Here is a 26,859-nt window from a genome sequence, read left to right on the forward strand (position 1 = left end):
AGCAAACTCTGAAAGCTGGAGGGTGACCCTCCTGACACAGAAGCCGTTCAAGCACCTGTAGCCTCAAAACTCATTTCCATCCCCAGCAAACGGCCTCTGTAAGGGAGGTGCCAATGCCCCCGTCTCTCTTACGCAGTCTTAGCTCACAGCTCTCTCTGGATCCTTCTGTGGACACTGTTTTCTCTTGTTTGGATGTGGACATCTGCGTGGATTCCGTGTGGGGGTCCATCTCCATCCACATCCACACACTGGCTGCAAGAGCCTACTCAGAGGGGTTACTTCCACTCAGCCTCACTTTGTGAGGCCCGCCCACCTCACAACGCTCAGCCCCGTGGAGCGGGCGGAAGGAGACTCGGACAGGGCCTGGGACAAAGCCCCACCAGCGAGAAGAAATGACAGGGCAAAAAGTCAAGTCCCACTGACCTTCCAGAAAAACAATACTGAGGTTTCTCTGAGGAACGAAAATGATGCACTGGGGTTTTCCAGAAGTATGTAAAGTTTGTAGGAACTTTGGGTTAGGAATTGAGCCCTTGTAAACATGTAGAAATCTGTTTCTCTCTCTTTGTGTCTATGTCTCTCTCTGTCTCTGTCTCTCTCTGACACACACACACACACACACACACACACACACACAGCTGCCACTGCACAACCTCCCCTGAACCCAGAAGCTAGAGGGATTCATTTTTTTTCTTAACCACGACCTGTCTCTCCTCCACCTAAAACTTCCCAGGGGCTTCCTATCAGCTTTTTTGAATATCCCCAATTGTACACGTATCTTTATATCTAGAGTTCAGAAGAGCGATTTTTTAAAATGTACAAACCAATGAGGAAAGGACACAATTGATTATGACAGAATTGCATGTGTCTTTCTAGGAGGGATCCTGGCTCCTAGGAGACACTCAGGACCAGTGAGAGGATCTCAGTGAGGGGGGCCTAGACTGGTGCGGAGGGAGCAGCCACCTTCGGGTATCTCGGGCTCTCATTACCTTGGTGCCTGGTATGTCATTCATTCATTCATACAAATTGTTAATATCTACAGATTTGCAGATGCTATTTTGGGCAGTGGAGCTACAAGTGTGAACAAAACAAAGCCCTGCCACCGAGGGGCTTATCCTCCAGTGAGAGGCAGATAATGACCAAATGAGGAAACGCCAATTCCATTCCATCTAGACGAGCGCTGTGGAGGAACTAAGGGAGGAGAGGAGGACAGGAAGGGCGGGCTGAGGGGTCTGTGCCACGGGCGCTAACCAAGGCCTTCCGAGGAGGTGATGTTCGTGTAAGAACGAAAGGAAGTGAGAGGGCGGGCCAGGGAGGAATCCAAGGGAGGAGGTCCCAGGATGAGGACGGAGCAGGATGCAGAGGAGGGTTAGGAAGTCGGCAAGAACCAGGACAGGAGTGGCGGTTCGCAGAGGGACGGGCAGCAGGCACTAGAGCCTTCCAGGAATGAGGAGGCAGCGCTGGGGTCAGCGGCCGGCGGCGTGCAGGGGGGAGGTCTGCTTCGCTGGATTGAGCTCCACGGCTGGGGGCGGGGGGAGGTTAGGGAGGATGGAGCAGGAATGGGGAGTCCTGGGCCCCCCTTCCCCACTTTGGGACCTAGCCTGAGGGCCTTGAGATAGAGAAAACCAGCTGCAGAGGTACTAGGGCTGCTGGAGGGCCAGGTGGTCACTGATATACAAAGGTCAAGCTCAAGGGAACCATCAGAGGCGAGCCCAGGAACCTCCTGGACCATTCACTGTGCCATATGGCAGGCACAGACACTGAGTGGAAATCCAGGAAGGCCTCCATTGCTGTGGCCATGCCTGTGGCCCCAGGCGTCAGCCTAGGCCAGGGATGTGGCAAAGAAGCTGTGCGTGGAGGGCCAACGCTGCTGGCTGTTTGTTGCCCTGAGTAAAGAAGGATCTGAAGCTTTGTGTGGGCTCAGTGAGAAGAATGTGCCAGGATTGATTAGCAATGTCTGCCATGAGCAGAGGAAGGGCGAGTAGGGACCTTACTGCCACTTTTCCCAACCCTGTCTGAAAACAAAGCAATGATACGTGGCTTCATGTTTGAAGCCCAAGGCCCAACAGACCAAGGACAAGAGCAGCTCATGAAGCTAGTTGTGGGCATATCAGTACGGGGTGGGCCCTGGCCCTGCCATCAGGGACCTCAGACACCTGGGTCCTTCAGGCCTCCTTGGAACGTGGCTGCTCCGGGAAGAAGTGGTTGGAACTCCTATTTCACTCTGACCTCTTACTAGCAGAAAGATGAGGAAAGGGAAGAAAAGAGATGCTCAAGAAGTAGAATCCTAGTTCCCCTGTTCCTCCTGTCCTGCCCACCCATCCCAGGCCACGGCAGCAGGCAAGCAGGAGTGGAGAGGCTACTGCTCACCCACCTCCGCAAACCCGGCCAGAGCAGCCGACAAGTTACAACCGGTGCTGGGACTCAGCTCCCACCCCCATGGGTCATCTGGTGAAAATGGCTAATGACTAGGGAGTTGGGTCCAGTCGCGGGTGAGAGGCAAGTGGAAGGGAGGCGAGGGACCCGGTTTCTCGCCCCAAACCACACGGTCTGAAGAGCAGCTGAAGGCCTTTGCGGGGTAGGGCTGGCCTGCAGGACGTGTCTCTCTAGCACACAAGGGCTGCCACAGGAGAGAGGATTCTACTCGTGTGGCCCTGCGGCAGGATTCCCAGCTCATCGCGGGAGGCAAAGCACTTCAACCGGGCGTGTGCGTACAAACACACACTCAGAGATTCTGGTTTACTAAGCCTGCGGTGGGGCCCAGGCTTCGGTATTCTTTTAAAATTAAACTCCCAGGCAGGGTTTAGGTGAACTTTAAACAGGGCCAGGAAGTAGAAATCCAGAGCAAGGAAGCAGATCCCAGGCAAGGAAGAACAGCTGCCACGTGAGACAGTGAGCGCCCCGTCCTGTGGGGTTACGTAAGTGCAGACTTGATGGGGGTCCTCACCAGAGGATGCAGTGGGGGAAGCCGAGTGTCCAATTTTAAGATTTTGAGACCAGTCCCTCCCCTTTCACTACCTCGGTTAGACCGTTACACCTGACAGACCTCCGAGCCACGGGAGTCTCCGCGGGGATGACGTTTGCTAGCCCTTCCTGCCTGATTGATATAGAAAAGCCTCTCATAAATCTTCCTATTCCAACCCTCCCTGAGTGCCCCGCCCTGCTCCCCACCATTCTCAGAGCAGCCAGAATGAGCTTCTTATCAACCCCACCCCGAATCATAGCTGGAAACTCTGCAAAGGCTTCCAAATTTGCTTTGGATGAAATTCAAACCCAAGATGAGGCTCCCGAGAGGACTCTTGACTGTGCTCACTCCCCAGCCCAGCCACATGGCCTGCCCCCCTCCACCCTCCCTCCCAGAGCTGCCACGCAAACTCCCTCTACCTGCAGGTCCCACTGCCTGCAGCGCTGGCCTCCTGCCCGCCCGGCCTGGCCCCCGGGGCACCAGCTCGCCTCGGAGCTCTCAGCTGGCAAAGTCTTCTCTGAACCACCCCCTCAAGAGTCCCTCGTCACCACGTTCCAACTCCCGGGCCTGGTGTCAGTGTGGCTGTGAATGACGGCAGGCTCCTGCCCATCCTGAATCATCTCTGCACCACGGCTGGGCTTTCACTGGTGAATCCCAGCCCCCAAGAGCCCAGCGCAGAGGAGGCTTCTAATACAAATGAAGAGATTCGGTTGGGTTTTAATTTGGGGGATCACAGATGCCCTTGGAGCAGCCTAGAAAAGAATGGATGCACCTGCCAGAAAAGAATCTAAAGATTCTTTTAGATTCAAAAGCTCTGCACACAAGCTCTGAAGCCACGTACCCACTAGTACCCACACAGCAGGACGCCCTGCTCTCGAAAACGTCACCAACCGCAGTAACTGTAATTTTCTTTTTCCTCGAAAAGGAAAATGAACAGAAATTTCAAAATTGTCCAGGTAAGGCAGAAGAAGCCATTGACAATATAAGTGAATTTGAGGGTGGCGGCCCCTTTCCCACCTCGCCGTCACCCTTCTACACGACCCCCGTGTCTCCCTTCCACGCTTCCTCCGACCAGCCCCAGGCCTCTCCCAGCTCACGATGAACCCAGAGCCGGGACGGCTCCACAGGAAAATCGTACCAGCCGTATTCAACAAGTGTTAAAATTTGCCATGAGTTTCAAGTGTCTTTCACTTGAAGAAATAAAACTAAAGATGCAGCACACTGCCCCCGTTTCCTCCTCCCCGCTCCCCGGGCAGCGGCCTCCCTCCCTCCGTTTTTTTGGAGCTATTGTTTCGTCCGCTTAGAAATTTACATGATTGGCATCTTGTTACACTCATGTTTTGCTACTTGCATTTAGAAATGAATTTATGACACAATTTATACCCGGAAGATGGTGAGCTCTGGGGTGGAAGGGATTCTGTGGGCTGTGCTTCCTGCGGCATTGGTTCCAGAACCATCTGTCAAGCACATGCGTGGATTCTGAGTCCCACCCCAGCTGGGGTCCCACAGGGGGCCCCCTGTGGGCTCCTCGGGGGCGGGCGGCGGGTGTCCACGTGTTAACCCTCCCGCCCCCAGGCGTACCTGCGACGTTGGCCACCCGCAGGGCGTCCTGGTTCTTGGGTGTCTTGGAGCGGTTCTGGCTGCGCTGCTTGCCCCCCGTGGAACGGGTGCTGCGGAGGTGGACCTCGGTGGCCTTGAAGAAGGCCACCATGAAGGGCTGCTTGTTCTGGGGCCCCTGCCGCCCGATCAGGCCTGCCAACTTGGGGTTGATGCTCTGCCCTAGACAGGAAGGAGTCAAATGCACAGAGAAGCGGTTACAGGAGAGGCGGTTAGTGGGAAGGGCTGCACAGACTCCGTTTCACCCGAGGCTCGCGATCCATCCGCGCGCCCACCACTCGTCCATCGCAAGTGTGGCCTCAGCTCTGACCCTACACCAGGTTGCTTTAGGAGCTTGGAACACGGTGGGAACCACAGAGAGAAAACTCCCTGGCCCCTGGGTGCGCCCACTGGTGGGGAAGGCGGCCAGGAAACACGCAGGGCAGGGAGCCCGTGGTGATACGTGTGTGGAGACAAACGGAGCAGGGGAGGGGTAGGACGCTGATGTCTGCAGAAGGACTCCAGCTGGTGGAAGTTCCACTCGCATCTCATTGGCCAAATCATGTCATGTGATCCACCTAAATTCAAAGGGTGGGGTCAGTCCCGCTTGGTGCCCAGGTGGGTGGGAACAGTCACAAGCAGCCCCAGTGACTGCCACCTTCTGCGCGGAGGGACCTCTTGAGCAGAGAGGTGGGTAACAGCGAGGGAGGGAGCCACATGTCAGGGAAGGGGGCAGTGCAAAGGCAAAGGCCCGGAGGTGGCGGGGGCGCAGTGAGAAAACTGGCCTCCTCTTGGAGCAGAGACTAAGGGTGAGAGGGCCAGGGGAGTTCAGGGCAAAAGTGGTGGGCACAGCAGGGGGCAGAAGCAACGCAGGGTCCTGGGGGCATCAGCGAGCCCTTTACCTTTATTCCGTTTACTCCCGCAACTTCATGTCCACCCAGAATCTCAGGATGCGACCTTATTTGAAAATAGCATCTTTGTAGATGTAATTAGTTAAGATCATACTGGATTAAGGTGGTTCCTAATCCAATGACTGGTGTCCTTAGAAGGTCACATGAAGACACGGAGATGCACGCGCACACACACACACACGGCAGCCTTGTGAAGACAGAGCCCAAGGAACACCGACGGCCACCAGAAGCTGGAAGAGGCCAGGAAGGACTCTTCCCTGGCACCTTTGGAAGGAGTGTGGCCCAGGACACCTTGGTTTTGGACTTGCAGCCTCCTGACCGTGACAATAAAGCTCTGCTGCTTTAAGTCCCAGGACACACACCCTGTCTGCATGAAGTGGAAACCACGGGGTGTTGGGCTGAGGAGTGGGCAGCTGGAATTGTTTGTAAAAGACCAACCCAGGCCACTGCTGGAGACTGAACTGCAGGGGGCGGGGCTGGAAGTGCGAGTCTGGGCAGGGGCGACGGAAAAGCACAGGAAGACGTGACAGGCACTGGACGGGGGGCAGTGAGGGCAGAGGCGGCCGGAAACCCTCAGACCCTCGATGGTTCATTTTGAAGTTCATCTTTAGAATTTATTTTATCTTCAGTGTCTTGTTTTGGAATAATTACAGATTCACAGGAAATTGTGATTAAAATGTACGGGGAGGCCCCATGTACCCTTCAGGAGGTGGGGAAACCAAGGCGGAGGGTAGGGGTGGGGAGAAGACCTGGGAAGTGGAGGACAGAGGACAAAACAGTGCGACTGAGCAGCTCCTCTCTGAAATCCCCACTGGACGCACGAGGAAAACGGGCAGGGGACAGCAGGACATCCCAGCCCAGGCCTGGCTCCTGATCTAGGGGGAGAGACAGCCTTGGAGCCAAGACGTGCTCTGGCCCGGGGCCCGCCTTCCTGGGTTCACGCCCCACCTCTGCCACTCAACACACAGATGCTCCTCCCAGCAGAGCTCTGCACGCCGGAAGTGCTCACTAACCACCGGCTAAGGGCAGCGGTCCAGGCCGGAGTGGAGACTGCACCCCGGGGAGAGTGTGTAGCTGGACAAGCAACGTGAGGACTGAGCCCAGATGCCCTGTCTCCACCTGAGAGATCCGGGGAATGCAGCAGAGGCTGTGCACGAGTGCCCGGCGGGGAAGGATCTGGAAGAAGCTTGAACAGGAGGAAGGGGGATGCCGAGAGGATGTGGGGCTCTGGATCCTGGGGGAGAAGGCGGATGAAGCAGTCATAGTGTCCTGTGCTCCGCGGGCGGGTCGAGTGTGACGGGGGCCTACAACAGGCTACCAGCTCCGGCAACGATGAGACCATTGGCCAGTATATACTTAACATCACGTCTGGTGGTGAGAAGTATTCCAAAGGAAGGTAAAGCAAGAGGACAAAGAAAGCCCACCTCACTCATGACAGAACAGCTCAGAGAGGCTGAATAACTTGCCCAGGGACACCCAGCTTGGAAGCAGGGCAGCTGGATCTGAACCCAGGTGAGGCTGCTCAACCACAGCAAATATGGTGCCTGCGAGCTGGGGGCGAAGGGTCAGAGGTCAGCGAAAGCAGTGCTTCTGAAGGCCCCGGGCCCATCCCCATCTGGAATCAGCTTCACTTGGAGCCCTCCAGACAGGCCAGATGTCCCGAAACCCGGCCTCCCAAGGGCCAGGTCAGCATTAGGGGGTTCTCTCTGGCTGTTTAACAGCAAATGTTTAAAGAGCGAGCTCTTCCACTCACCGCTACTTTACCTTAGTCGCTTTTAATGCCGGCTTTCCTGCATTCTTTAGCGGGGTTTCCTCGAGTTCACCCATCTATAATTTGAATGATTCTATAAAAGAAACCATTAAAGCCGAGCCCTCAGGAACTGTGTCCCCCCCGGAAGGCTTTTAGGGCAAAATAAAAACGCCTCCCCGAAAACCTGATGCTGTTCCAGATCCAGTAAATCCAAGCACTGGGGGCAGTCGCTGGGCATCTGAGGGAGGGTGTCTGGCTCGCTCTGGCCACTGTCAGGACAGCCACGTCCAGGGACGCACAGCCTCAGCTGAGACATGGGCAGACAGAAAGGAAAGAAGAGGGTCTCCAGGGGGTTGAAACCCACACCTGCCGCTGACCAGCCTGTGTGGGCTGAGAGAGGGGAAGTCACGTGCTGGGGCCTCCATTTCCTCATCTGTGAAATAGGGATGATGCCATTTGTCTCACCCACGCCCTCTTCTTCTTCCTACCCAACCCAATTTTTATTTAGGCAGCCGTGCCTTAGAGTGACCCCAGCCTGGCCAGAGAGGGCGGGACCTGCGGCCTTATACGCGGCAACCAACCCTCCAGCTACATCGACTGGTTCAGGAGTGGGCACGTGACCCAACTTAGTCAATGAATGGAGCACAGGTATCCTAGAAGTCTCCAAGTCCAGAGCAGCCCTCTCTTTCCCTGGACAGGATTGAGGGAGGAGGGATGGAGAGAGTCCCAGAAACAGCTACCATCTGGCAACCACGAGTAGACCACATGTCCAAATGGGGCTGACCTGCTGGAGGGAAGAGCAGAGAGACAAACAGACATGTGATCTCTGGTGGTATCACCGAGCCACTGGATCACACCATTCCTGAAGCTGAATCCTTGCCCCGGCCAGCCAAACGAATAAACCCCTTTGATTGTTCAGTCCAAGTTGCCATTTTAGGGTCATCCTTGCCCCTTTTTCAGAGGCTGGAGAACTAGGGAACAGGGTAGCAAGCCATCTTGGGCCTGGTAGAGAGCAGGCACTCACAGGTCAGGCTCTCATACTATCACCAAGTATGAGAAAAGATGAGAGCTTTCAAGGTAAAACTGACTGTCACCACAACAGACATTCACCTTCAACAAAAAACGGGGATACGGAAAACTACAGTGAAATATCACTTCGCTCCCACTAAAATAAAGGCAGACAAGAGACAAGTATTGTTGAGGATGTGGAGAGAGTGGAACCCTCTTACGCTGCTGATGGGGTTATAAAAATGCCGCAGATGTTTTGGAAGACGGTTTGGCAATTCCTCAAAGAGTTAAACGGAGAGCTCTCATTCGACCCAGCAATTCCATCCCTAAGTACATACCCAAGAGAACTAAAAACACAGGTTCACAAGTGCTCACAGCAGCATTATTCATAATAGCCAGAACGTGGAAACAACCCAAGTGTCCATTAGCTAATGAGTGGATAAACAAAACATGGTGTATCCATACAATGGAATATTATTCTCCAGAAAAAGAAATGAAGTACGGATCCACGTTACAACATGTATGAACTTTGAAAACATTATGCTACGTGAAAGAAACCAGTCACAAAACATCCCATGTTGTATGATTTCCAGAATAGGTAAATCCATAGAAACAGAAAGTAGATTAGTGGTTGCCAGGGCCCAGGAGAGGGAAGGGAATGGGGGGAGTGCTAATGGATAGCAAGTCTCTTCTGGGGATGAGGGAAATATTCTGGCATTGTTTAGTGGGATGGCTGCACAACAAGGCGAATGTACTAGAAGGTACCAGACGGTACACTTTAAGATGGTGAATTCCATACATGTGGACTATATCTTAACTTTTGAAGTACATGAATTACAACAACAAAAAAAACAGGAGTAGGAATGACCCATCAACCAAACCCCGGGGGATAGTTTTTGTTAATAAACAGTGTAAGGATGTCCGTCATAGTGCCCGGCACTCGTGGGCTCCTGATGACCGTTTACTAAATGAACAAACGTCTCCTGTGCCAGCAGTGGGCCGAGAGCTCACAACCCAGCCAGCCCTCTCCACGGCCCCACGGGGCAGACATCGTGATGTCACTTGTCAAAGAGGAACAAGCTCCCGCGATAAAGTCCTTGCAGCGGGTCAGTGGTGGAGCCAGTATTCGAACCCTGTTCTGCTGGAAGCCAGAGTCTGAGCTCTCAGCGTCACACCAGTGTGTCCTGGGCTGCCCCACGTGCTAAAAGGGGGTCAAGGTTCCCCAACACAGGGTGGGAGCGGCATGTGAGCTCGGAGGCTCCCCTGGCCCAGGACCGCATCTCAAAGAGCCACCTGGAGGTGGAGAGGAGACAGCTTTCTCCCAGGCTGGTCTTCACCTCCCTGGTATTCCTTGAAATGTCAACTATGCGACCACGGTCATTTGGAAGAATGTGGAAAGAAGGACCCTGAACTGAGTTCATCCCCCCGGCTTCCTCTTGGGCTGGGAGGGTTATAAAAACTCTGCCTGGTGTCTGCAACCGGAGCAAACTGCAGAGAAGAGAGTGGGCCCTGCTGTTCACAGCCCATTTGGGGTTCCAGAAGATGCACTGACCTCCCAGCCATCCCCGGGCACCAGGACTGGCTGCAGCATCCGCGGGCCCCAGTGCAAAGTGGAAACGCAGGACCCCTTGACCTAATGTTATTAAAAATCGCAAGACGGAGAGAGCAGAGCATCAAACCCAGCATGGGGTCCTAGTACAGGGTCCTGTGCGGGTCACACACCCGTGAAGCCATTCCCGTCGTGCACGTACAGACACACGGAAACACGTGTGTGCAGTTCCTCATAACTGAGATGTGCGTCCCTGCTGATTCACATAAACCTGGGTTGGGGGCAACGCACTGTGGGCATCTTCCCTCGTCAATGAAACACGTTGATCTCGTGTCTTGCGGCTGCAGAGGGGCCTCGCGTCTGGAAATCCCTTGGCCTCATCCTCTTCCGTCCCAGGCTTGAACAAACAACTTGTTTATCCATTTAGCAGTTCAGTCAACAACGATTCGTGAAGCCCCCTCTGTGTGCCAGGCACCGTGCCAGGTGCGGGGTGACAGCCCCCAGGAGCTGACCAGAGAGGGAGACGCGCTCAGGGGCAAGGGGGGACCGGTCAGGGGCCGGGTCATGCGGGGCCTCGGTTCGTGTTCTAGGTCTGGCAGGGGGACGTGGCCAGAGTTCTGTGATGAGAGGCCCCCTGGGACTGGTGTGTGGCGAACAGATAGGGTGGGGAGAGAGGAAGCCATGTGGAGGTCCAGAAACCAGCCCCATCCCACCACGCCCTCCTCTGGACCCCCGTAACGCTCGGGGCGGCCTCTCGGGGCCCTGCACACACGTCGTCTTCCTCCAAAGGCTCAGCGACTCAGGGCAGGGATGGTCCCCTTCACCCACCGTCCCTGCACAGGTGAGAGCTCTTAAGATGGGGCCCAAAGCCCGTTCGCTGAGCAGGCGATCGCAGACACAGCCGGCCTCTCCACCTGGCGCCAGGCGTCTGGGTTGAAGATCCTCTGGGGTGCCGTCGTGGGCACTGGAGGATGTGCAGCAGCACCCCTGGCTGCTCCCAAAAATGCGTCCCCAAAATGTTCCCCGACCTTGCCAAGTGTCCCAGGTCGAGCACAGACAATGTGGCGCTTTGTTACGACAGGATAATTAAATGCGGGGGTGCGGGCATGAAGTACCAACCAGCCACCTAAACAATTCACTCGTCGATTTACGAATATTCCTGGCTCACACGCCCGGAGCCCAGCAAAGCTCTGCGCCCTGGGGGTTACCACGGGGACAAGACGGGTCCAGGCTCTCGTGGGACCGACAGAAGGAAGGGCTGCCAAGTGAGGGGCAGAACGTGATACAGTGTGATTCCACATGGGAGAAAAGAAATTTGAAGCATATACCAACAGATGTGGATATGTATATACATAAAGTTTATTTCTGTTTTAATACTCCCACAAAGGGCAGAGAAAGGTGACACTGGGGGAGAAGACGTGTGGGTTAGCTGAGAGAGGAATTCCTTTTCATTTTATGCTGTTACAATATAAAGGCTTCACTTAGCACTTGCAAGTATTTGTTTTGATTATTTGTATTTAAACCTCCAGAGCAAGCCACACTGAATAGGGAGCCAGGCCAAACGCATCAGGCAGAGGGGCTGAGGTGGGGGAATTCATTAATCTAGGCAGGAAGAAAGGATACGCATAATATTTGAACAGAGGTCTGTATCTTCGAAAAAGATTTATATTCTAGACAAGGATTAATAGGTTAAAAAAACCCTGAAGGTTTGCCCAAGGATGGGATTATCCGATTTTGCAAATAAAAATACCGGATGCCCAGTTAAGTTTGAATTTCAGATAAATGAATAACGTTTGCAATACGTGGGACAAACTTATATTAAGCAATTATTTGTTGTTTATCTGACATTCAAATTTAAGCGTGCATCTGTATTTTATCTGCCAAGAGGTGCTCCTTAAGTCAGGATAGAAAGCCTTTCCTGGCCTGTGATGGTAACTGACCCTGCTACACTGCAGCAACCACGATGGGGTCTCCGGCCCACCCAACAAGCAGGTAACGACTCTGCTGATTTCTTCATCCTTAGGATTCATGGCTTTGCCTCTAGCAGAGTGAGTGCTTTGCTTCTGTTCCTGTTTTCTGGCTTTTCTTAAATCTTAGTTTTCAAATTAACATCTAGTAAAATTGACTTTTATTTGGTGTCCAGATCTGTCCGTTTTAATGCGTGCATAGGTTCATGTTAGCACCACTTCTCTCAGGATACAGAGCAGCTCCTGCGTCCCTAAGAACTCGTTCGTGCTTGCTGCTTTACCTCAGTGCATCCAACCAGGGGTGAGCCCGCCCCCGCCTCCACCCCAGGGGACACTGGCAACGTCTGGAGACATTTTTGGTTTTCGCAACTTGGGGCAGGGGTGCTACTGGCATTAAGCGGGTGGAGGCCAGAGATGCTGCTAAACATCCCACAGTGCACAGGACGCACCCCGTCCCAACGCACACACAGAGCACGCCGACAGTGCCGAGGGGGAGAAGCCCTGCTTTCTCAGTCACTCCCTCCCCGACTCTCAACGACTGACCTGTTCTAATCCCTACAGCTTTGCATTTTCTAGACATTTCATATACGTGGACGCACAGTCTTTTTCGTCAGCTTATTTCAACCTGCATGTCTTTGGGATTCACTCGCGGTGCTGCATGTTTCATGGTCCACAGTGTGGATGCACGAAGTCTGGTGACCCAGTCACCTGCCGAAGGACACCCGGGCTGCTTCCAGTGTGCGTAAGCATGAACGTCATGACAGACGTTCCCGTACAGGTTTCTGTGTGGACCTACCCTTTCATTTCTGTGGCGTGAAGCAGAGGTGAAATCCTTGGTGTGGCCTATTCCCCACAGTCTTCGCACACTCGAGGTGTCCGTCGGTGCTGGAATCAACCCGCCTGCCACCTGGAGAGGCCGGGGAGGCTGCAGAGCTGAGCCGGGAAGGTCCGACCCCAGGAGCGCGCCCACCACCGTGCCCAGCCCCGTCCTGCCTGGCCCTCCTCCACCGAAGCAGGCTGCAAAGGAGACCCTTCCCAGCCTCGTGTGCCGCTCCTTCTAGGATGGGTGCTGCAGGCTCCTCGTAGAGGCAGAGAACAGCCTTCATCCGGCCCCTGCTCCCCTCCTCCAGGCTTGGGCACGTGGAGACAGCCTCCTGCCAGCGGCGCTAAGGTGAGTCTCAGGACACGCGGCCAACACACGCAAGACGGGGGCCGGGGGAGAGGCCCTGCCTGCCCTTCACACTCTAACCAGGGGTTGATAACAACAGCCCGTGGGCCAAATCCAGCCCACCATCTGCTTTTGCAAATAAAGTTTTATTGGACATTTCTCTTTCTCTCCAGAGAAAGAGAAATATGCGGAATCCAAAAAGAAAAAGAAGAAGAAGATACAAATGAACTTATTTACAAAACAGAAACAGACTCACAGACTTAGAGAATGAACCTACAGTTATGGGGTGGGGCGGGGAGGGACAGTTAGGGAGTTTGGGATTGACATGTACACACTGCTGTATTGAAAACAGATAACCAACAAGGACCTACTGCGTAACACGGGAACTCTGCTCAATATTATGTAACAACCTAAATGGGAAAAGAATTTGAAAAAGAATAGACACGTTGTGTGTATAACTGAATCACTCTGCTGTACGCCTGAAACCAACACAACATTGTTAATCAACTATACTCCAATAGAAGATAAAAAGTTAAAAAAAGAAGCTTTACTGCAACAGAGCTTTGAACACCCGTGCACACATTTACTGTCCGCTTTCACGCACGTACGTACTGCCGCTATAACGGTCGAGATGAGGAACCTGGCCAGAGGGTGTCTGACCCGCGAAGCTAAAACATTTACTATGTGGCACTTTAGAGAAGGCGTTTGTTGACCTCTGCTCTAACCAACCCCAGATCCACTGAATTCTAGACTTGTAAAGAAAACCATAAAATGTCGCAATGAGATAAGATGCCTTTACTGTCTATTATTTGCCAATGAACGTATTCCTTGCAGAGAGGGTCCTGCCCGTTGTTGGTTCACAGCGAAGATTATTGAGTGTGTGCTCTGTACCGGGCACTGCGGAGCCCACCCCCTGCACTGCTCTCGGGCAGGACTACTGGCCCCACATTTACAGACGGGGAAAGCTGGCTCGAGGCTACGAACTTGACCCCCAAACCTTTGCCGAGGGAAGGTGGATGGAAATGCGGAAAGGAGAGATTGCCCAGGCGTGGGTGTGGGCAGCCTACGGGGGCCTCCAGGGGTAGGGAGGGTCCACCGAGGCTCTGAGGGGAGGTCCTTCCCAGAGGCAAACCAGGTGGGCAGGGGTGTGGATACAGGACTCTGGGAAGTTGAGCTGAGGACAGGGTCGAGCCAGTGCGTCGGGCCACCACTGGCAGGCCTGGGTGGCCCGGGCAGAAAGAGCATGACCAGTCCAGAAGAGCCCCGGAGCAGCCAGGGAGCACAAATGGGGCCTCTTAGGGAAGGAGGGGATGTAACTCGCCCAAGAGAGGGTGGCACCTTGGCTTTCTTGTGGTCTCTCTGTTTTCCAGGGCTAGAGCCATCGGGTGCCCCTAGGAGGCCCACAGCATAAGAATGTTCCTCCTTAATTGTGGAAAACGCATTAATTCCAGCCACTTCTCCTGATGGACCGAGGCCTGAGTGACAAGTGAGAACGCAGTTAATACTTGTGACATCCGCCTGGTCCAGTTACCCAAGGCCACCGCGGCCGCCACTGCGCACCGGCCCTGGAAGGTCCCATCCCAGCCTCTGGGTCACCAGGGCCTCTTCTTTGCTCTCTTGCTTCGGCTTCTGGACGAACAGGATGTGGAGCAACCGCAAGGGCGAAGGCACTTGGGAGCCAGCTGCGCCGTGGGCGGGATCGCTCACCAACCTCGGCTTTACGGAGCTTAGTCTCCGCAGCCTCCGTGGGCGAAGGCTCGCCCCCGGGGTCCCGTCTTCAGCTGCCGCGGCCGGCATCACGCTTGCACGGCATACGCCCTCAATCCTTTAAATGCCTCACAATCCCATCTGATCCCATCTGGGATGATCAAGAACAGTGATACGTGCTCTCGTGGGCCCCGGAGAGAAGCCCGAGGCCCTCTTTGCATGCAGACGTCCAGGATGTGCCTGTATCTGCCCTTCTGGAGGGAGAAGAAGGGGCCCTCCTGGTCTTGGAGCTCCGGGGGTGTCGAGCAGCAGCTGGAGGCCCCCAGCAAGGGAGTGTGAGGGGGGAAGCGAGGCCCCCAGGTCGTCTTCTTGGGTCAGAGAGCCAGGGCTGATCGACACCGCGGACCTCCTGAGCCATCAAGTGATTTCTTCTGTGGACAAGGGAGAGGAGGGGGACCCTGTCAACGAGGACAAGATGTTGGAGTCCTCGCCTTGGGAACAAAGGACGAGGTGCTTCTGTATCTGCAAAGACAATGGAGTCTCCAGCCCAAAGCAGTCTTCACCTCCCTGCCGCTTTGGGACGGACAGCGGCACCAGGAACAGTGTGCAGGAAGCCCTCCGGAGCCACCCTCGGAACCTCAGCACTTGTCTTCACGGCCTCATTCCTGACCTTCAGCATATGGTCCCTTCACGGTCTGCCTCCTCCTATGAGAATGTGAGCACAAGCCTTGTCCTATCCAAGCCGTAGCCCTGGTGCCTGCAACAGTCCCAGGTCCATCACAGCTCCACACAAATGTTTGTTGAGTGAATAAATGTGCTTTCAACATGGGCAAAAGGCTCTTGACGGTAGGAAGCCAGTTCTGACCACCAGGTGCTGGGGCTGGGAGGGTTCAGCATTGCTCTGCAGGCTGGGATCCGTCAGGCACCACGGCCAGACCCACAGCACTTTTGGGGGCCTGGGAAAACGTTATAGTGTCTCTTAAAATCAGAAGAAAAAACATGAACTTTTTAGTGTTGGAGAAAATGTTTTCATTTTTAATCCAGCCAGGATTATATTCATCGTTATATCAAGATGGTCATAAACCGAGTTCTAACATTTTTGAATGCAGGGAGGACCCCCTGGCCACTTCTGTGACGCTGGCTCCTCCAGTTAGCCCTGTGGGAAGCCCACTGTCTTCCGGGTCCTTTTTCAAACTCTCTCCGCAGGAAAGGGGATGTGGAGAGAAGAGCCAGGCAGAAACCAGGATGCTATAGGGTCCCAGGCTCTCTGTCTGGATGGCCCAGCCGTGCACCCAGCAGGGGCCTGTCAATTACACACTGCCCCTCAAGGTGCGGCCGCTGGTGACCACATTCCTCGAAGGCTTTCCAGCAACGAGCAAGTCTGGGGTCAGAATCTGCAGCGAAGCCCAGGTCCACCCTGGGAGTAGAGTAACTTCAGTCAAGTTGCTTGGCCTTCGCGGCCTCTGTCTCCTCATCTGTAAGATGCTGGCCATAACAAACGTGCTACCTGGGCAGGGTCACTGTGAGAATTAAACACATCGATAACAGCAATAATAATATCTAACACTCACGAGCACGGACAGGGTGCCGGCCCAGGGCTCAGCACTTTTACATGAATTCACTCTTTTCTTCCTCCCAGCCATAATTATGCCCGAGGAACAGATGAAGGGACAAGGCATCAGGAGGCTGGACCAGCCGTCCCAGATCACACGAGGCCGCCCCGCGGAGCGTCAGGCTATCGGGCGCTGGAGTCGGTGCAGGAGCCACCAGAATGTCCCCACTCTGGTCCCGGACCGGACCTGAGCACGGGGCCTGGCCGGCAGCGAGGGCGCAGCTCTCACCAGCGCCCCCTACACAGCCCCCTTGCCAGCTGGCAAGCCCTCCACACTCGTGTCAGGTCCCCTCTGTTCAGGGTGCCTCTTCTCCCCTCTCCCACTGCCCTGGGGGTTCAGGGGGGCGCAGTCTGTGTGGCTTGGGAGGTGGAGGGGCTGTGCCTCTCCTCTTGTCCTCTGTACAAGGAAAGACAGCAGACGCCAGCCCTCCTTCCCGCGGCGTCCTGTCCTCGGAGATGAGACGAGGCTCCCTACTGGGCTCCTGACGAGCCCCAGGTGCCCGGGGAGTTTATGGGCTTCTCCCCACACAGGCTTGCCGGCTGGCGGAGGCCTCAGCTGTGCCGCTCCGCTCCGCTCTGCTCTAAGGGGCGACCAACAGGAGGGCCGCAGCTGGAGGAAGAGGGAACAGAACAGACACGCGCTTCCTGGGTGGTCTCAGGCAGCGTGTGGAGACCCGGTGAGCCGGGGCTCACCTCACGCCGCACCAAACATCAGGAGAGAGGGTCTGTGACGTCTGTGCCTCACTAAGCAAGCTGGTCCGAATTACCATCATCAACACGCCCATTGTATGGGGTGGGGAAACTGAGGCCCGGAGGTGACCTGCTGCATATTCTGGCAGGTGCCCAGTGGCTGCAAGATGCTGTACCCCGACTCAGTGCCCCACCTCCTCCCCTCCCAGATGGGGCACTGGGAGCTGGGCACGGGTGCCACGCCCTGAAACCCCGTCTTCTCCAGGTGCTGTCGGAGTTTATGTTAATGCTAGTAGGTGGTCCCAGGGCAGGGGCCAGGCTGTCCCTACAGGCAGCACAGGGCTGGCACACAGTATGTGTGCATCAGCCTGCCCAGCAAATGCACCCCAGAATCCACGGACTCCCCAGCAGGCCCTGCTGGTCTTTCACCTGTGTAGGCATCCAACGTGAAAAGGTTCTGACCCAGGTTTAGAGCTGAATGGAGTTGGCCAGCCCAGGCACCATCTCATAAACAGGGTACCCCAAAACATGGGGCGGGGTGTTATCACTGGGCCAGACCCCAAGTTAGAAGGAGCCTGTGAGAAAAGGCAGATTCTTGGGCCCATCCCTGGGGAATCACCATCGGTGGGTCTGGGGGTGGAGCCCGGGAACCTGTATGCTCAACGTGCCACCCAGGGGGGCTGTGATGGACAACACGTGGGAGAAACACCATGGAGGCAAACGAGTTCCCAGCCAGGAGCCTGTGGTCTCAGAAATGCTGGGCTCACTTGCTTCTTATCTCATCCCCCCAAAGATGCAAAAACTCATACCCTCAGTTGGCCACTGAATACTTTCCTCCTCCCTGACGGTCTGGGTGGGCGGTCCTTCCCTGACCCAGGCAGCCAGCCTAAACCTGCTGTGTCGGCGTGCACAGCACCCGGAGAGGCCGGGTCTCAGGGCGGCAGCGTCCACGCCCAGCCCCCACGGCCCCATTTAGGAGGGGAGGAGATGGGGCATCAAGTCTGGGGCACGGCGTCTAAGCCTTACCCTGGCTCCAGGCAGCACCCTGCGGCCACTAGGCTACGCTCCCCCTGGACGGAGAGGGGTCCCCAGGCCTCAGCACCTCTCAGGGGCCCCAGTTTCGTCACCTGTCCCTCGGGGATGTTAATGATAGCATCTACCCCGCTGGTAATGGTGAGGATCACATGAGACGATGGCAGAAAGCACTTACTTTGCGCTTAGCAGCTACCACATGTTAAGCGATTAAGCTCTTCACTTGCATGAGCTCATCTAATCCTTTGCAACCACCCTGGGAGGTGGAAACTATTATTAACCCCATTTTCCAGATGAGGGACATTAAGTGACTCACCCTGCGTCATGTGGCTAGAAACAGCAGAGCTGGGACTTGAACCTGGGGAGTCTGGCCAGCTCCTGAGCCCAAGCCCATGTAACCATGAGGCTGTGCCACGTCAATAAACACTGAGCCTCAGCCACAGGTTGGGGGGGAGCAGACGCTAGAGGCAAAAGGGGGACAAAGGCCCCGACTGTGGGGGAGAAAGGGGATGGCAGGCCTGGGTTGAGTGTCACTTAAGAGAAAAACCAAACCTGTTGCCACGCTGAGCCAGAAGGGCAGGCAGGATAAAGGAGCACGTGACCCGTTGGATCAAGTTGGCAGGTCAAGCCAACACCCACAAGTTCAGGGAAATGGTCACCCTGAAAAGGTCAATCAAGTCTCCCTTAGCCTCATTTGTGCCTCATCTCCACTGTGTTCCACAGGGGCTTTTAAGGACAAGCAAGAGTTGAATGATTCTGTCGCCAAATAAGTTTGGAATTCTTCTATGCTGTATACCCTATCAGGAGATTCACAATGGACATCAGCAAAATAAAGGCTCTGATAAGTCCTGCAGTGCAACCCGTTTAGTTTATCCAACCTAGCATTTCTTGCACTTAACTGATCGTGACTCTTCACGGAACACAGTTTGAGAAATTCTGGTATACAGCAGGGGCTGCAAACTCCTTCTGTAAATAGTATTTCTAAAAATAATATTTTCAGCTTTGTGGGCCATAGCGTCTCTGTTACAACTACTAAACTCTGCTGCTGCAGCACAAAAGCAGGACCAGGTGATACGTAAACCAGTAAGTGTGACTGTGTACTAACACAACTTTATTTATGGACACCAAAATGTGAATTTCCTATAATTCCATGTGTCACAAAATATTCTTCTTTTTAAAATTTTTCTTAGCCATTTAAAATTTTGAAAACTATCCTTAGCTCACAAGCACCCAAAAACAGTCTGGAGGCTGAATTTGGCCCACCGTGCGTAGTTTGCCAACCCAGTATAGAGCAATGGGAAACTCCAGCATCTTCTAGGACCTCACTATAAAGTGTCAGGGGCATGAAAAGGGGAAGGTCTGGGGGGCTGGGGAGCCTGGGGGAGACCATCAGTAGAAAGAAGACTGGAAAGAAGACAAGTGTGGTCCTAAACTCTGTGGCCCCCTCCCACACAGCATGTGACCTTAGGCGGATAATTCTGGGGAAAAAATTATGAAATTTATTTACATTTTCCAAATCCACTTGGCCAAACCCAGCATTAACCACAGTAAAAAGAAGAACTAAAAGCTGGAACAATATCTGCAGCTCAAATCACAAAGGGCAAAATGTCCCTAAAATATAAAGCAGAAAAAGACCGACACCCTATGCGAGCAATGGGCAGAGGAGACAGAGGTTCCCAGGGAGGAAACTGCAAACGGCGTATTCGAGAAAGGGCTCAGCCTCGCACAGAGGAGAGAAAAGCAAAGGAAAACTACAAGATCCCACGCATCATCTATCGGATTAGCAAAGACAGGTACATTTGAGAGGCTGTCCCGACAAAGAAGGGGACACGGGTGCCCGCGTGCATTGCCGGTGGGGGCGCAAATGGAAAGACCTCTCCGGAGGGTAAGTTGGCAATACCGATCAAAACTACAAACAGGGACTTCCCTGGGGGTCCAGTGGGTAAGACTCGGCGCTCCCAAAGCAGGGGGCCCGGGTTCGATCCCTGGTCAGGGAGTTAGATCCCACACGCGTGCCATAACGAAGAGCCTGTGTGCCACCTAAACAAGTAAATAAAATATTAAAAAAAAAAAACAAAAAACTACAGACATGCCACTTTCAGGAATTGTTCCTAGACCTACACCTACTCAAGTGTCCAAGGACACGTGCGCTGAGGTTCTCCGCTGCAGCCCTGTTTATAGGAGCGGAAGATGGAAAAACCCTAGGCGTCCATCCCGGGTGGACTGGATGAGTTACTCTTGGTGGTAGTAAAACAACAAAAACAACGACAACAACTCCTCCTCTCATTTAGGGCATGTGTATTATGAGCCGGGTCCTGTTCTCAGCCCTCACTACTCCAAGCACTGTCCAGGGACCAGCAGCCTCTGCATCACTTGGGGGCTGTTTGGACCACAGCCTCCCATCCGCCCCAGACCTGCTGAAACAGAATCTGCGTTTTCACAAGAGTCCCAGGGAATTCCTTGGTACCTTAGGGCATTATCTTTAAAACTCTTCCTGTATTAACTCACTCATTCTCAGAACAACCCAATAACCCAGGCTCTCTTATTACCCAAGGGTTGGAGGCGAGGAGTGCAGGCTCTGGGACGTTAGCGAAGTTGTCCAAAAAGTCACACAGCGGGTGAGCGGCAGAGCTGCATCCACTCCACATGTATACAAAAACACAACAGTCTCTAAAGACTAAGGAAGTTCTTTAACAGTGGAAAAAAGACCAACCCCCGAGATACGTTGTCCGGTGAAAAAAGCAAAGTGAAGAACACTGTATATACTATGATAGTATTTGTGGGAGGAAAAAAAAAAAGGACAGCAGAATCTATATGTAATTGCTTAGATACCCAGAAGGCATCTCTGATCAGAAAGACACCCAATAACATGGAGATAGCTGCCGCTGGGAGGTGGAACTCGGCAGCTGGAGGAAGGAGGTCAGAGGGAAACTACTCACTGTTGCACACGGCTGTAACTTTTGAATGTTGAGCCAGGCACATGTATTACCTATTCTAAAATAATTCTTCTGTAAACTGGTGTAAGGAAGAAGTTACCCACACCCTAAAGGCATCCCCACTTAATAAGAAATACGCTTTGGGGAAGGAGAAATCGGCACAGCCGGGCCCAACCCTAGTCCCGCACGTGCTCTCCTGTCTGCCCTTCTCAGAAAAGATGGGCGTGGGGTGCGGGGGAGGGGCTGGGGGAGGGCGGGCGGACAGCGCGTTCTCCAAGTATCTGGGACTCAGCGCCACGTTCGATCTCTTGGAAGACGGTAATGCCTCGTATCAGTGCGGTGGTCCTTAACTGGGGCAACTGTGCCCGCATGGGACACTTGGCAACGTCCGGAGACATTTTTTGGGTGTCACAAGTGGAAGAGGCTATCTGTCTATCCAGTGGGTAGAGGCCAGGGATACTGTTAAACATCCAGCAATGCCCAGGACACCTGAGTTTGAGGAGCCTGCATCAGCACGTTCTATGTTCGGGCATCACCGGAGGCTCAGCTCAAGTGCAGGTTCTGACGCCGCGGGCCTGGGACGGGCCAGAGTCTGCATTTCTAATAGGGGGAGGCCACCCACGCTGCTGTGAGCAACGAGGCCTCACCCAACCCAGCTCTGGCCAACTGTGTAATCATCTTATGCAAAAGAGGTAGGGACTGCTTTCACTGTGGATCAAAAAGCTGGACAGTAAATAGTGATGGGGGAGGGGGCAGGGGAAGCCTGGTCCTGATGGAGACGAGCATGTGGACTGCCGAGATCCTCCTCGAGTCCACGGCTGCGGGCCGCACCGGCACGAGCTGGGGTGCTGGCGGGGACTTACCATCCAGAGTCTCCACCGAGAGCTGCAGGCCCAGGTTGTGCCGTGGGTTGACCACCCAGTGGTTGCTGGTGGCCGTGATGTCGAACACCAGCCAGCCCTCCTCCGAGGCCCAGAGGGTGCGGCTGTCGAGCAGAAACAGGTCTGACTCCCTGCAAGAGAGGAGAGAGACACAGGCTCCGGGTCAGCAGGTCATGGCTCGGTCCCCGCCCCCCGTCAGCCAGCCAGCCACTGATGGACAGGAGGACCTTGTGAGGCAGGGGAGCTGGCAGGAGGTCTGCCAGTCCCCCCAAAGTGGGTTCATCAGACCAAGATCCAGCCATGGAGACCCCCAGGTAGCAGCCGTGGTGGGGAGACAGAGTGCAGAAGAGGTGTAAAGAGATACGTGCAGGAGACAGACGCACTGCTACGAGACAGATGCGCCCTTCAGATTCATTAGGGGGGATTCCAGTGAGACAGAGCACAGGAAGGCAGCAATTACACAGCCTCCGTGATGCCGGAAGTTTCAGGAAACAGAAGTGCCCTTTCGTTGGCTTATTCACCACTTGCCAGGCGCTGTCCCCAGTGTGGTATGCACATTCTCATTCAGTTCTCACAACCCTAAGTTGCGGGAGTACTATCATCTCCGATGAATCCATGGTAAAACCATGACATGCCCAAGGTCATTTAGCCGGGAAGTTGCTAGCCTGGGGGTTGGAGCCCAGGCAGCTGAGCACCAGTGCAAACGCTCCTCATTTCCACACTGTGCAACTTCTTCATGAGCCCACCACGTGTTAGGAGGTGGACCCCCATGCAGACTGACATCATTAATAGAGGGAGTCCTTTAATTCTCTCTTCCTCAGATTTGTAGTAGCAAAATGGGTAAAACCACAATTGACCTTGTAGTGGATGGAGGATGGATGGATGGATGGATGGATGGATGGATGGAGAGATGGATGGATGGAAGATTGATGGATGGATAGAAGATTGATGGATGGATAGATGGAAGATGGATGGATGGATGGATGGATGGATAGATGGAAGATGGATGGATGGATGGATGGATGGATGGATGGAGAGATGGATGGATGGATGGATGGATGAATGGATGGACAGAAGGATGGATGGATGGACTTTTACATTCCTAGGTAGTAGAATTCTAGTATGTAAGATATCTTAATGTCTCTTTTGCACTTTTAATTATAAGGATTCAAAGTTTAAATGTTTTGAGTCCTTCGATAGTCAGTTAGGGCACCTGAGCTCCTACACTGTACCAGGCTGTGGGCACAGTGATGAACAGCGCCCAACCAGCTCCTGCCCCGGGGTACTGACAGTCTCTCTCGTACCTGGAGGGATCTAATTTTCCTGGGAATTAAGGTGAATTTTCTCTGCCCACACCTTATCAGATGTATCAACTACTGATTGAGCACTTACCACCTGCCAAGCCCTGGGTTGCACTGCCTGCCCAGATCATGTCACTGAGTTCCTACAATAACTCTCTGAGGTGGGTAATATTACCTGTACCACTGTGCGGGTCTCAGAACTGAGGCTCAGAAAGGCAAAGCTATTTGCGCAGGGTTACGCTGCTAGCACACAGCTGAGGCAGGACTGGAAGCCCACCGGGCCCCCTGGGAGGCTTGCAACCACACAAGAAGAGAAGGTCTTCTGGACGCTGCCTTTGCTCAAGTGTAGCTGTCATCATTTCAGAGCCTTTGGCGAATTAAACCCATTGTATATAACTCACTAAGCCCTCGGCCGAAGCGAGCGGCAGATACCCGCTCCTTGAGATGAGGCACGATCTCCCTATTGACCCCATCCCCCGCTCTCTCTCCTAAAATCTAGGGCTGACCACCCTCTTCATCTTTCCTGTGTGGTCTGCAGACCTCCAAGTTGGTGAGGTCTCTGTCGCATCATAACACATTAGACATTTACCAAGCATCTTAAAATGTATGAGACTCAGAGAAGGCATGCATGCAGAAAACAAACTGGTAATGTTACCCAGTGTCTCAAATGTACTTTCACTCGGAACCCAGTGGAAATGCACCGGGAGATTAACAGGTCACTCAGAGAAGTCTACACAGGTTGGAGAAGCAGGCTCAGAAGCAGACAGGAGCCAAGACAGGTGTGAGGGTGCAGGGCTGTCTCATCAAGGCACAGTTTTGGGGAGTGAGGGAATGAATTTGAGCTGTATTTCCCTCTTTGACTCTCTCCATCCAAACGTCTGAGGGCAGAGGATCTAGTTGGCCTGGTCAAGTCCCTGCCCCGCCCTTGGCCACGGGAGGGCTGAGCACTCCACGGTGATGGACAACATCACCGGGACCACGAGATGGAAAAACGGGTTATCCCCACCTCACGCCCCCCAAAATCCCACTTTTTAAGTGATACTCAGTAATCGCCGGAACCCAATTCAGAAAATGCTCAATTATATTATGCCACACGTGTGAACGAGATACGACTTCTGATCGTACGGCCGGCAGAACGGAGCCACACTACAAGACAGTGCATGGTCTCTTGACCAGCCAAACCGCAGTCCCTTGTGACTGCAGGACACTTGCTGCCTCTGTAATACAGAGACATCAGAGGGGCAAGGACGTCTTTTTAGAGCCACCGAATATTTTGAGGACACTCACTTTCACGGCCAAACTGAATTAAAATAACGAGACAATCTTTCATGACCCGTTTACTTCTACTTCTTCCCAGTGCCTTTTCAGAGGCAGTTTCAGAACTGACTTGGGGGGACGTCCACACAGATTTTAAACTTCCAAACAAGAATTTCCACTGTCTTCATCTCCAATCTGCCTTGATGGCTTTCCTGGCTATGGAGATACCAAGACTGTCGATGAACCAGTTCGCTGCTCTAGATAATTAACAGATGAGAGAAGAAGCACCACTCCGAATCCAAACAACTCCCTCACTGGCTCAGGCTCCCAGGGCCCCGGTAGGAAGCCTCTACAGCACAGCACAAGTCACAGACCTGGGTGGCAACTTCGCTGGGAAATTATTTGCCAGAAGATGTGACCAGATATCTGGATAGGCCCTGATGGACAGTAAAACAATGAATAGCAACTTAGGGAATGGAATTGGGCCTTTGAACAGTGAACGCCTTGCCAAACGGTACTACACGTTCTCTTATTACAGCCAGGACACCGAGGGCCAGATGTTACAGGCGAGCGTTGACTCATCGTGAATCAACATGTGTGCGTGTGCAGACTCCCTCTCCTGAGCCCTAGTTCGCAGTTCGTTCCGGGCTTGCTGGGAAGAGCCAAACCTTCGTGGAAGGCATCGGGACAGGAAAGCCCTGTCGAGGCGGGAGGAGTGAGATGCTAACACAGACTCTGCTTCGAGACAGAAAGCCCAGCCCCAGGTTGGCCGTGTGAACGGGACAAGGGAGCAATTACCCAGCAGCTGCGTCCGGACTGCTGGGAAAGTGGGAATGCCTCGCTGCCACCTCCAGCATCTTATTCGAACACAACGGTTCTCACAACTGGGAGGAACCAACAAGCCCTTTGTGATGTTTTTATTTACCATGAACCTACTGGCCTCCCTGACGAGCCCAGGTGACAGCAGAGGCAGAACGGCTCAGGGTGGGAGCCCCGGGGAACCTAAATGCACTCCTTCCCCTTTCCCACTGCTAAGAATCTAGGTACTTTCCACGCACCAGCTCCCTGATCTCCAACAGTCAGGTTATTGTTCCCATTTTATAGATGAGGGAAGTGAGGTTCAGAGAGGGGAAGCCCACTGCCCACATCGATAAACCTTCTAAGTGACAGAACCAGGATACAGCGCCGGAAGTGTGACCTGAGGACTTGGTACTTAAGCCCCATCACCTCCTTAACTCACCCTCTGGCCAAGGGACAAGAGACCCAGGAGGTTGTTCAATGCTGCATGATGCGTGTTATTGTCACAACATTGTGTGGAGTAGAGAAAATACTAGAGGGGGGATGACGTCCAGGGAGCAGGGAAAAGAGAAGGCAAGTAGGGCAAGCTAGCTCATTCCAGAGCCTCACTTTCCTCCTCTGTAAAATGGAGAGAACGCCCTCTTCTTCAGCAGCTGGGGAAGCCGACTGAAGACTAGCCTAGTGACAAACTCCCAAGGCCCCTGGAGCAACGCTGTAATTACTACAAGTCATGTAAGTGCTGGTGTACACTCCCTGTTGGACAGTAGGAAATTCTGGGATGGGAACTTTATCTATCTTGGTCCCAGTCATTACATGACTGCCCAAGATCCATGGAACAACAGACCACATATCCACTCAAACAACGTTCGCCTTGGACGCCAACACTCATCAGACAAGGGTCTCTGGGTGTTCGCAGTCGGGAGATTTTCTGCAAATACGGCCGTCAACGATTCCTCCCCTCCCTCCCCACATGCAGCTCTCTCATAAATCGGGGAGGTCTGCTCCACTTCTGACGTCTGCGCTGACCACCTGACTTGTTGTGGACTCAGTGGCAGGGAGGCCCTGCCATGTCCAGGAGGAAGACGGAAGAGGCTTAGCAGATCTGCTTCTGCAGCCCACTGCACTGGCAACTCTGACTCTTTTGCGGGAGAGATGACATGGAAGGGGAAGGGGCAGAGGCTGCGGAGGAGGGGCGTCTATGAGGGGAGAGAGAGAAAAGCCAAGCCAGCCCTCAGCAGACATGCCGTCCAGGGTGTTCCAGCCCCAGCCAAGCTCTCAGCTTCATCAGGGACTACAGCAGACGCTACCAAAAGTAGAAAAACTGCCCAGCTGAGCCCTGCCCAAATTCCTGAGCAATTAAATGATTGCTGTTTTAGCCACTGTGTTGTAGGTGGTTTGTTCACCACGGAGATAGAACCCAAACAACAGTCACACTGTTTAGAACAGAAAAACTGAAAACGAACCATCTACTGAGAGGGACGGGTAATAACAGAGGGTGTATCCAAGCGCTACACAGCTGTGTCAAAGGACCATATAAATCCATACTTCTTGACAAGAGGGAAACACGGTATTAAGTAAAAAGGTGTCATAAAACAGGATGTGTAGTATGCAAATTTCTGGAAAAATACAATATGCTAAGATTGGTTAAAAAAAAAAAAAGGAAATAGAAAATTTGAGTCACCCAACATGCACTAACAAATTGAAATAAAAGGCCTCTCCCCACACCCAGATGGT

At 53.6% G+C, this 26,859-nt stretch overlaps 1 protein-coding gene across 2 annotated transcripts in view; it reads right to left on the reverse strand.

The window, feature by feature from the left end:
- The window catches only part of BMP7 (bone morphogenetic protein 7), an 88,028-nt gene that overhangs the window by 5,557 nt on the left and 55,612 nt on the right, over positions 1 to 26,859 (reverse strand). The window contains exons 3-4 of one of the 2 annotated variants that reach the window (XM_065893683.1): positions 21,752 to 21,900; positions 4,544 to 4,741 (exon numbers count right to left, since the gene is read on the reverse strand). In XM_065893683.1, coding sequence (XP_065749755.1) covers positions 4,544 to 4,741; positions 21,752 to 21,900 — 347 coding nt within the window. The remainder of the gene's footprint in view (positions 1 to 4,543; positions 4,742 to 21,751; positions 21,901 to 26,859) is intronic. The other variant, XM_065893684.1, reaches the window with a different exon arrangement.

This window comes from Phocoena phocoena, chromosome 15, assembly GCF_963924675.1.
Source record: "Phocoena phocoena chromosome 15, mPhoPho1.1, whole genome shotgun sequence".
NCBI lineage: Eukaryota > Metazoa > Chordata > Mammalia > Artiodactyla > Phocoenidae > Phocoena > Phocoena phocoena.